This window comes from Pithys albifrons, chromosome 1 (genome assembly GCF_047495875.1).
Source record: "Pithys albifrons albifrons isolate INPA30051 chromosome 1, PitAlb_v1, whole genome shotgun sequence".
Classification (NCBI taxonomy): domain Eukaryota; kingdom Metazoa; phylum Chordata; class Aves; order Passeriformes; family Thamnophilidae; genus Pithys; species Pithys albifrons.
The window spans coordinates 67,723,854-67,734,658 of NC_092458.1; the positions used below are offsets into that span (position 1 = coordinate 67,723,854).

Consider the following 10,805-nt stretch of genomic DNA (forward strand, 5'->3'; position numbering starts at 1 on the left):
TGCTGGCCATCATTCCTGGTGGCAATTCACCATGGGCATGATTTGATCGCGCAGTGCATGCAGGGGTCTGGGAAAAGGTTTGCATGGGGGCTGCTACCACACTCCTCCATGGCAGGGGAGGTGGGCAGGGTGAGGGCTGAGCTGTGCCTGCTTGTATCGCTGCTCCCATCTGGTCGTCTGCACAGGGAAAATGCAGCCTCGGGCTCTGGGGAGTAACAGGGACACGTGGACGGTGGGAGTCGTCCTGGTGAGGTGGGAGATGGGGAAGCAAGGGGAGGGGGGAGTACTTGGTATCCTTTGCCTCTACCCCGGGGGTATTTACGTCCCTCTGTTCCTGCAGTGCACTGGCACCTGAAGACTGTCATCAACCACAGCCCCACCGGCCCCTGTTTTCTCTGGGCGCTGCGGGTTCTTCGCTGCGCCCCAGAACCGCACGGCTCCAGTCACGCAACGCGCGTGGTTCAGGGCGCTCAGCGACTGTGCCGGGAGGACACAGCGGCGATGCAAAACTCTCTCATAAATAAAAGCTGAGCTCTGCCCGCCCGGGCGCGGCACCTTCCCAGGGCACCCGAGAGCCGGGCGCTGCGTGGGAGAGGGGCGGGAGAGGGAAGGCGGCGTGAAGCGCTGGGCAGGGGCCGCGTTATGTAAGGGCCGCGGGGCGGGTGGCGGCGGGGGCGCTGCCGGAGGTGCTGCGGCGGCGCGGGTCGGCTCGGCTCGGCTCGGAGCGGGCGCCCGCGGGCCCGCGGCAGCGGAGGCAAAGCGGCTTATCCCCCTCCCTCCTCCGGGTTGCCATGGACACGGGCGGGCGGCAGCGGCGGCGGGGCTGTCAGTGAGGGAGCGCACCGGGCTCCGCGGCGGAGGGGAAGCCGCGGCGGCGGCAGCGGCAGCGGCAGACATGGACTCGCACTGCGACTGTGCCGAGCCCCCGACCACCGAGCAGCCGTCGGGGAGGATTAACAAAACCGCCTTCAAGCTATTCAGGAGGAGGAAGTCCGGGGGCACCATGCCGAGCATCTTCGGGGTGCGGAGCAGAGGCGGGGAGGGGAAGGGCGCCGGCAAGCCGGGGATGGTTCGGAGTCGGACGCACGACGGCTTGGCCGACGCCGTGCTGGAGAGCAGCAAAAAGGAGGAACCGGGCGGCGGCGACCCGCAGAGCCGGGAGGCGCAGGAGCGGCCGGCAGGCAGCCTCGGCGGCCCCGCTGCCAGCGCGGTGGCCAAGTCGCACAGCTTCTTCTCGCTGCTGAGGAAGAACGGCAGGCAGGCGGAGGGCGCGGAGCCCCGGGCTGGCGGCAGACAAAAGAAGGGGCTGAAGGGGATCTTCAGCAGCATGCGGTGGCACAAAAAGGACAAAACCGGCAAGGAGGAGAGGGGGGAAACCTCGGACATCCCGTCCGGCCTTATCATGCCGGGGTCCCTGACAGCCAGCCTGGAGTGCATCAAGGAGGAGACGCCGAAACCTTTGTCTGAGACCCCGAACGGCGCGGAAGACGCCGGGCCGGAGCCGCCGCGGGAGAAGCGCAGCGGCGAGACGCCCGCCGCGGCCGAGGAGACCGGAGCGGGCGGTGGGGAGCCCCGGGGGGACAGCAGCCCCCCGGACGGGGAGGAACCGGCCCCCGCCGCCCTGCGGCCACACGAGGAGCTCAGCCGCGAGCGACCGGAGCCGGGCGCCGGGGAGGCTGGGACTGCGAAGGATGCGGCGATAACAGGTGACATTCCAATAACGACTATCCCCCCTGTTGAACCTCACTGTGATAGCGGTCAAGAGACGGCAGCCGCCCCTGACCCTTCCTCTGTTGATCCACCCTCAGAGCAATCGATTGATCGTATTTGTTTGATGTTTGCTGACGTGACTTCACTGAAAAGCTTTGACTCTCTTACAGGCTGCGGAGATATTATTGCGGACCATGAGGAAGATGTGGGCGGCGGGAGTGGCGTCTGCGAGAAGAGCACCCCCGTGACCAGCAAGCTGGGTGCCACCAAGAAGCATCCCACCATGGTGGCCTACCAAGGAGGAGGGGAGGAGATGGCCAGCCCGGACCAGGTGGATGACACCTGCCTGCAGGAGTTCTGGGATATGCTGTCGCAGACAGATGAGACTGAGACAGAAGGAGGAGGAAGTGGAGGAGGGACGAAGAAGCCCGAGGGCCTGAAGGAAACCCGAGGTACCGAGGGGGCCCAGAACAGGGTGGTGGTGAAACGTAGTGGCCTCCACCAGATTGCCATTCACCTCAGCCACAAAGAGGAGCAGAAGGGCAGAGAGAAGGAGCAACATGAAGGCATCCCAAACAGCGATGAGGGCTACTGGGATTCCACAACCCCTGGTCCTGAGGAAGATAGTTCCACAAGCATCCAGAAGGAAACCATTCCCAGGGACAGCTACAGCGGGGATGCTCTCTACGACCTCTATGCTGAGCCAGATGAGAACCCACCAGTGGGGCCTACAAATGAAGAAGTCACCAGCGTGCCACGCTCCAAGCCTGTGTCGCCAATAACAACCATAAGCTCACTGAAAACACCCTCAAGCACAGTGAAGGATTCCAAGATACCCATCAGCATTAAACACCTTTCATCACATCCTGCCAGCCATGGAGCAGATGCCAGTAACAGCCATCATGTCACACACCATCACCTGGCCAAAAGCGAGATGCACAAAACAAAAATCCCTGTCTCTAAAGTACTGGTGCGCCGGGTCAGTAACAGGGGCGTAACAGGGACAACAGTGAGAGCTGCCACATACCAGGATAGTGCCAAAAAGTAGCTGAAGAGGTGGAGACAAAGACAGACAACGAGATCAATGTGTGAGTCTGCACAAGAGACCACAGATACTGAATTAATTTTGCATCACCTGAAGAGAGGCACCTAAGAGGCTTCCTTCACTGTACTCTGTGGGTCTGCACTTCCAAATCTCTTCTTACTAGACTGTTTGGCTGAATATAAAAAGTCGACTTCTTTTTGAGCACTTTTTTAACATTTTTATCTTTTTTCTGCAACACTAGACTCTGGGGAGGTTCATTTTTACACACCTTTCTGGATGCAGGACTTGGATTATGAGCCTAAATGACCATCCTTCCTCATGCAAAGCAGTGTCATGAGTTCTTCAAGGGAACAGAGTTACAAAAGGAGCAACATGAGAGGTTCTTCAATACACTTACCTTTTAATCATTTCTGGGGGAGGAATGGAGGGTGGATGCCTGGCTCCGGAAATGATGTTTGCTCTACAAGATGTTGGAAAAAAATGCCAAGCAAAACCCAACCAACCTAACAGGTATTTTACCTGCAGTCCGAACGAGAGCACTGCTCAGCAGCAGACTTGACTGACTTGCATGCTGGAGCTAACTAAGGAGTTAGGTGGACTTGTCTAACAGGAAAACATATTTTCGTTTGTCTGTCTGTCTCGTTGGTTTTGATCTGGTCTAATGTAAATGGATAACAGAGACACCTGACTTAGGTTCAGATGTTTACATCAGTACTTGTCTGATAATGCATACAATCAGGTTCAGGGAAACATTTTACTAAATGCCAATATATACACACTGTCCACATTTATACAATAACTTGCCATGTGTAAATATATACATGTTTTATCAAATTTACTCAAATGCTACAGATTTTTTATAAAAAACTCCCAACACCCGTCCTTATTATCTAGAGTTTAAGCAAAAGTTAGTTTTTATAGGTATATAATTTTACAGTTCTAAAATGATAGAACTTTGTGTAAGTACCTTAAATTAGAGCAAAACTCTGGTTTGTATGGGCTCATGCATCCCCAGATAAGTAGGTCTGAAATGCTGATTTTATCCTAGTGGCACATTCCATGGCTCAGAGCTGAGGTTCTGACAGCACTGCCACTACAAACCTCTATTTTCAGGGGTTTAGACCAAGTTGCTCTGGGCTTAAACCTTACAGAGAAGGAACCCAGCAAAGAAATGTGTTTTTTAAGTATTATTTTTTAAAATATATAAAATTAGTTTTTGACTATTTAAAGAAAGTTTGGGTTCTTGTTGCTTTTTTATTTTCATTCTTAATAATGTCAGAATAATTTTACTTTAAGAGAGAAAAAAATATGGTAAGCTAGTGGTACATAAAATGGTCTGATGAGCTTGTATCTTTTGAGAAATGTATTGATGGCCAGGACATTTTTGAATAGTGGTTACTGTATATGGGCATTGGCAGCATTTCAAAGAAATTTAATAGGGTTTTAATGTGCCTGAGGACATATTTTTATGATACACTGAAAAAGCTCAAAAATTCACTGAAGTCTAAAGGTAAATGTTATGTATTTACAAAATATTTTGATATACATATTTTATCATCAGACCACAGCTAATATAAAATATATGCTCCAGTGTATCTGAAAAAAAATTTACATTTTAAAAATATACATCTATATTATGCAGAGAATCCTAAATTCACATCATTGAAGGTAATGAGTCTGATCTTACATAGCAGTTGGTTTTATTGTCTCCGAAATCAAAAGAAAAAAAGGAAAATAAATATACAGAATATACATTTGAAGGATATTAAGGTTATAGGCAAACCATAAAAAGCCAGGAAATACCATAGTAAGAATTGTATATATGTATATGTGTGGTTCATGGTTCACTGGGGAAATGACCTTAGAGTCTGAAAGATAAAATTGGAATCTAGTTTTGGAATGACTGCAGGATTTAATACTGAATCACAACACTGCAGTGAAAGTGTTTTTCCTGACCAGTCCCTGTTTTCATGGTTTGAGAAAGAACCTTAATACACTTCAAAGAAGATTATTTTATATGTTCTCTTTCTCACGTGTACATGTGTGGTTTCCTATATGCCTCCTCACACAGATGTGTTGTACATATGCATGTGTAGTCACACACACCTCCTCCCAGGGAACGTGCACCACGCTCATGTGAGCACAGCCATGCATGCCCACTCCCACGCAAGGGCTGAAGGGATGTGCTGCAGATCTGTCTCCAGACATGCTGGTGATGGTTCACTTTGCCTGAGAAAGGGATTTGCATCTGACCTGACTCTGCTTGTGCATTTTAGAAAGTTAAAGCTGAAATACCTTGAAGAGGATGTACATACAGAACATGGAATATTATCCTGCTCCTCAGCCCTAAACCTAACATTCCTTTTTCTGTTCTTTTGTTTTCGCTTGATTGTAAGGAACACATCTTTCCTTGCATGACAACTCTGCAGAAAAATCCTAATTCCCCATTTTTTTCTAAGGGCAAATTGTGCTGAGAGATTCTCTAGGGTACTGGAAGTTGAGAGGGAGGGAGGATGTGGGGATAGTACCATAAAAATTGGAAGCACTGAGTACAGGTAGTAGGAGTGGTGCATCTTTAAAACCACTAGGAGATACCAATTGTCATCTCTACAGGACTTGTGTGTGGCAAATTATTCATCATACGTGTTTTGTTTGCATTGTGGCATGTCTGTATTGAAAAACCAATAGAGTGACACTAGACTAACTCCCTCTCACATAACCACTATCGCGAATCATCATTAAAATGCTTTGGCTTCTCTTCATTTTTCTCTCTCTCCTTTGTTTTCTGCCACATTTTTCCTCCATCCCCTGCATGCTGGCGGTGGCTTCCCCCTGGTGCTACCCCTGGGGCGAGGAGTGCTGGGCTGGCAGTGAGCGTGGGTGGGAGGGCAGCCGCCCTGCTCTGCCCTGCCTGCCGAGGCCAGGTGCTCCCCAGTCGCTCCCCAAGCTTTCTATTGCATACCCAGTGTAAGTGCATTTTGCGAATCTCTTGACGGTTTGTTTGGCTGCTTGCTATGTACATATTTTAAGGACAATCATATCCTTAAAAGGAAAATGGGAAAGTATCTTGTAGTAGGGCCGTCAGTATTTTGAATCATTGCGGCAATACTGACGTTGATTCAGGGTAATGGTTGTGTGAGAGTAAAGATACAATTTAATGTTCAAATTAACTTTGTATTTATAAAATTCACTTTTGTCTTTAAGCCATCTATGTTTTTTGTTTTGAAAGGTAATAAAAAAATCTAATATTTACTAGGGCTTTCAATTTTCATACAAAGATATTTGTATAACTCCACACAATGCCTAAAACAATCATTGAAAGGAGGCTCAAAGGCTTTCTTTATACCTATATTTAATTCCTAAAAGATCCCTGTAAAATAGTGTGAGATGCCTAAGAACGGTTAATGGCTTCCTGGATTTAAAGGCTGAGACAAAAAGAGGCAGTAGTCCTGAGGCATTCTGTGGTGGCTTGCATTCTTCTTTATGTTACCCTGTTCAAGCATATATTTTCTTTGGCTTTGGTAGGTATTGAGGTAGAAATGGTGTTCTGAGTCCCAAAGATAACATTCCCAATGCTGTTGTTATTTTGATTTTCGTAAAGAATACTTTTTGTTTTATTTGTTATTTGGTGGTCTGAATGATGCTTTGTAATTAACAGCTGTATGTCATTCATAAAGGATTTTATAGATCAGGACTCAGTATTGAGTTATGTGTACTCTTTGCACTTTCAGGTCCCTACTGGTAAATTTTATATGTTCTTAGGATTTTTCTATATATTGCTTAGTGTTTTATAGCTATCTACAGTGATTTCAGTGGTATTCATTCCTGTCCTTTATATCAGCACAAAAGATTTCCTTTCGGTAGCATGAAATCATGTTTTTGTGGACTTCTTTTGTCATGATAGGAGCTAAGTTTCCTGTACTGTATGTGTGGCCTGAAACAGACATAAAAGGTCTTATTTTCCATGTAGTGCATGTGCATTTTGCTCTTGCCAGTAATAGGACTCAAGCACATGTAGTAGATTTCTGAAGAAATTCCATGACTAGAGTAAGAAAAATCTATGTTCAGTCTTATTCCATCAATCACCAGCATTTTCTTCATCCACTGTGAGTATCCTCACTACTGTCATTCAGGGTAGTAGAGGACTGAATTTTAAAAATTGCATGCATAGATGTACACTATGAAAATTAATTCACTGATTATTTTTTAATGAATCTTGCTAAATTATTTATCTAAGCTAAGCGAATATTGCACCAAAGTCTTAAAACATCTGATAGAGATGGCATTTTCAGTAAGATGCTATGAGTGCAGATGAGCCAAATTAACAAGCTTTGCTTAGCAAAGCAAAACCTGATTGTTTCTTAAATTTGTAGTACTGACTGAGCTTGCAGATCAAAGGGAGACATTGATTCTGCTGTGGCCAGGCACTGAGGTTTTTCTTTCCCTGCTCTAATGGACTACTTCAGAAAAGGCTTTTCAGCAAGATAATGGTAGGAAAGAGACAGATCACAGTAACAATAGCCACTTACAAGACAGATGGTTATCCAACAGGCACAACGGGGGACTCAGGCAAGGTAGCCTGAAAATGTTTTTCCATAGCTTTTGATATGAAAAGCTGAGGCTTCTGTCTTGGAAAAACAAACTGACACCAACTCAAAGACATTGCAGAAATGTGTCTTGGCAGAGTTTACATTTGACAGCTTCTGCGGAGTTTGGTTTTGGAGATTTTTTTTTTGCTTTTCATTTTTTTTCACCCCTTTATTTATGTTTCCATTATGATGACAAAACGCCACGTGTCCGAGCAGAATTGCACAAAACCCGACTCATCTGAGATTCAGTGTTGAGAATACACTGGCATCTGTTTTCAGTGACCCAGAACTGTTTCCTGCTGGACATCACTCGCTTCCATTCAAGAATGGGAGGGATGGGATCACTGGATTCTCTTGTCATGAGTCCACATACTTGTTTACTGTGAGCAGGAGGTATCTAAATCTGTCTTGCTGTTTGTGTTCAGGGGACAATTTATTTTTAATCTAACTTACAGAACTTTTTTAGCTCATCAGTTCTTGTCTTGTCTTCCTTGTGAGCATCTCAGCAAGGAACAATCGGTGCTGAGTTGGTGTTTCCTAGGTTGATTTCACGTAGAGAGAAATAGAAGAACTTGTCATATGCAAAGGAATAATAGCTATAACCACTTGAACCACATCACAAGGATCTTTATTCCTGCAAAAGCAGGTTTTTAAAGCTCTTCTTGCCTTAGAAGGCTTCCCCACCCAAAACAATGAGTACTATTGCCTAGGACCCTTTCTTTCCCTCCCTCTATATCTCTTTCCCTCTCAGCCATACTGAAGTTGCTTTGGAAACAGATTTTTGATCTTCCAGCACTAGAAAACAGGAGCTGCTGCCAGTGTGTTCTTCAGGAGGTCTTTGCTTCTACTTCTTGGTCTTGAAGAAAATTAAATTCCCCTCAGAGTAAGCTCAAAAATATTTAAAATTGAGATCTCTGCTGTGTGATCTCATACACATGGGTGAGGATGTTGAGTAATATTTTGCAGAGCATGGAATGTATCCCTCTGCTTTCCTGTTGTGGACAATTTAGCAAATCTATCAGGGAAGCATGTCACTCTTGTAGGAAAGCCCAGGAGCTGTTTGTTGTGGAGACTGCTCAGATTTCCTTTATCTTTCATAAGAACTGCTTTCCTTTTTCCTTTCTGTACATGCTTAAATAAATAGAGCCAAAGTTGTACTGGAGAGAGGAAAGGATTATGTACCTCAGAGGGCACGGAGTTCAAACTGCTAGGCTGAAAGGCTTCTTGTAGCAATGGTTAAAATAAGAATGCTTTGCCTACTATGACATAAGCATTGCATCCAAGCAATGGTCTGCCATAAAAGCTAATCCAGCTGTGGCCACAACATTAGAAAACTGGCATTTGCTGACATGACGATCTCTTTCCAAGGTCCAGTTCTGCTGTAGCAAAGCTTCCACTGAGTGCAGTAAGAACTGGCAAAGATCCTTAATCTCTTACTCTTAAGGAAATAGGAAGTGTTTCTTCAATAAGTCTTCTTTTTTTTTTTTTTTTGCAAAGATTAACATCATTCAGGTGTTTGAGCAGTCTTTCATATTTTCATATGATAGTGTTTTCACTGATCTGAATGCAAAACATGTCTGTTCATTGTTTTTCCATCTTCACAAGCTGCACTTCTGCACATAATTCCAGTGCTCAGCATGTTTAAATTACAGCTAGCACAATCACTGGCTTCCTTAATTTAACTCTTGATGGCAAAAACAGGACCAGATTCTTTCCAGAGTTCTAAACTCCCTGCTTATTGTGTTATTGTTCATGTTTTTGATATGGTAACTAATGAAGCCTCCTTTTAATTATTACACAGGCACATTTTAAATATGTTGTTAAGGAGAATGGTATGTAAGGACTCAATGGTAAGATTTTTAACAGATTTTAATATTTTGGATGATGTTGCATCAAAACAGTTGCTAAATCAGTATCAGGTTGTTTCTGTGGGATTTTTATGCAGATACATTGGGAGCTTTGAACATAATGTGCTCATAAAAGAAAATTGGCCAAATCTGCTTTGAATGAAGCCTGGCCTTAGAATGTAATTCTTAGTTAATGGCAGCAGAGAGGAAGGTGTGTCCTACCTCACCTGCACTTTGTGGACAGGGATAGCAAGGCACCCCAACTCACCAAGAGGATTTGCTGCCTGACCCTGCCTTGTTGTCCCAGCAGAGGGGTGCAGGGTGTCACCATATGGAGGTGTCAGCCCAACTGGACAACAGGAAAAGCCAGTGTGGTGATGCTGTAGTAGTGTGGGAGGGTTGATAGGTTGTCTGGGAGATGGGATGAAAGCAAGGACTGGACCTCTTGTCCTTGTGGAAAAAGAGTTGCACATACACCTGTAAAATCTGTGTCCTTTTTTTCTTGCTTTGGTGCTCTGATTTCTGTGTTACACTGGGTAAGGAGCTGGTGTGAGTCTGGGTGTGCTGAAGCCAGTGCTTCTGCTGGTGGACTACACTATGGCTGCCCTCATAAACCCCTGAGTAAGGCTCAGCGTCTTAGCTTCTAAAGGCAGTTTCAGCGCAGAAATGTCCGCAAATCCCCTGTAGCCCAGCACTGATCCATGGCATCTCACTGCTCTTCCATCCTCGTTTTGCCAGGAAGATGTGAAACCCCAAGCCTTAGGCTGGGTGGGGAGCTCTGGCTGCACCCTTGCAATCCAAGGACAAGTGGGGAGGGACTGTAACACATACTGTGCAGCAGCACTTCCAAGTACTAGGCGTGTGGCTTGATAAAAGCAATGTCATCCTGCTTTTCAAAAGAGGAAGCAAGACTAAAGCTGTTGCTTTTTTTCTAAATCAAAGTAAATCCTCTGCCATGGGCGAAATTGTAACAGCTAGACAATATCTCCTTCCATCAGTATTCTCTCTGAAATCAGTGGGTCTGTTAGCAGTGTCAATTGTTATTGATACTGAGTGATAATCCCATAATTTGGCCCCATCTGAATTTTCCTTACTCTGTTAGTAGAATCTGTCTCAGAAAAGTTCTAGTGTTGAAGCTTGAGGTCCTGTTGAAATGGGGGATGAGGTGTGAATGTGGTTGGTAGAAAATACAGATTCAGTAAATCCAGAAAGCACAGCACAGCTTCAGTCTATGACAGCCCAATTCTGCTTAAACATCATGGTGTGCCTGAGGAAAAGGTAGCAGGGAGTGCTCTACACTGAATTGGATAAACTGATGTTCTTGGTATTCTGTATGTGCTGAAAGGGACATATGTGTCCTGTTAGAAGTCACTTAGCCTGTTTCTATAAGATGTGTTATAGCTGACAGATCACTGTTATTTACAATTTTCCCTCATTTTTTGTGTCAGCCACCCTCAGTAAGGTAGCACATGACCTATTCAAGGTAATGAGTGAGTAAAGCCAGAACTCCCTGCTCCTCTTATCTAAAAGGTTTGGTAATAATCTGGCCAGTCTGTGTGCACTAACTTTTTCTTAGTGAAAGTTCACAACATTCTGGGGGTTGTTTTTATAACA

The 10,805-nt window shown here is 45.6% G+C and overlaps 1 protein-coding gene across 2 annotated transcripts; it reads left to right on the forward strand.

Annotated features, from left to right (window-relative positions):
• Nucleotides 1–671: 671 nt before the first annotated feature.
• Nucleotides 672–6,007, forward strand: AMER2 (APC membrane recruitment protein 2). 2 transcript variants are annotated; one of them, XM_071553737.1, is made up of 2 exons: nt 830–1,706; nt 1,881–6,007. In XM_071553737.1, the coding sequence occupies exons 1-2, from the start codon at nt 896–898 to the stop codon at nt 2,756–2,758; spliced, it is 1,689 nt and encodes a 562-aa protein (XP_071409838.1). In that variant the 5' UTR covers nt 830–895; the 3' UTR covers nt 2,759–6,007. The 2 variants fall into 2 exon arrangements, with proteins under 2 accessions (XP_071409846.1, XP_071409838.1); XM_071553745.1 differs by having other exon boundaries at nt 672–6,007.
• Nucleotides 6,008–10,805: the final 4,798 nt, after the last annotated feature.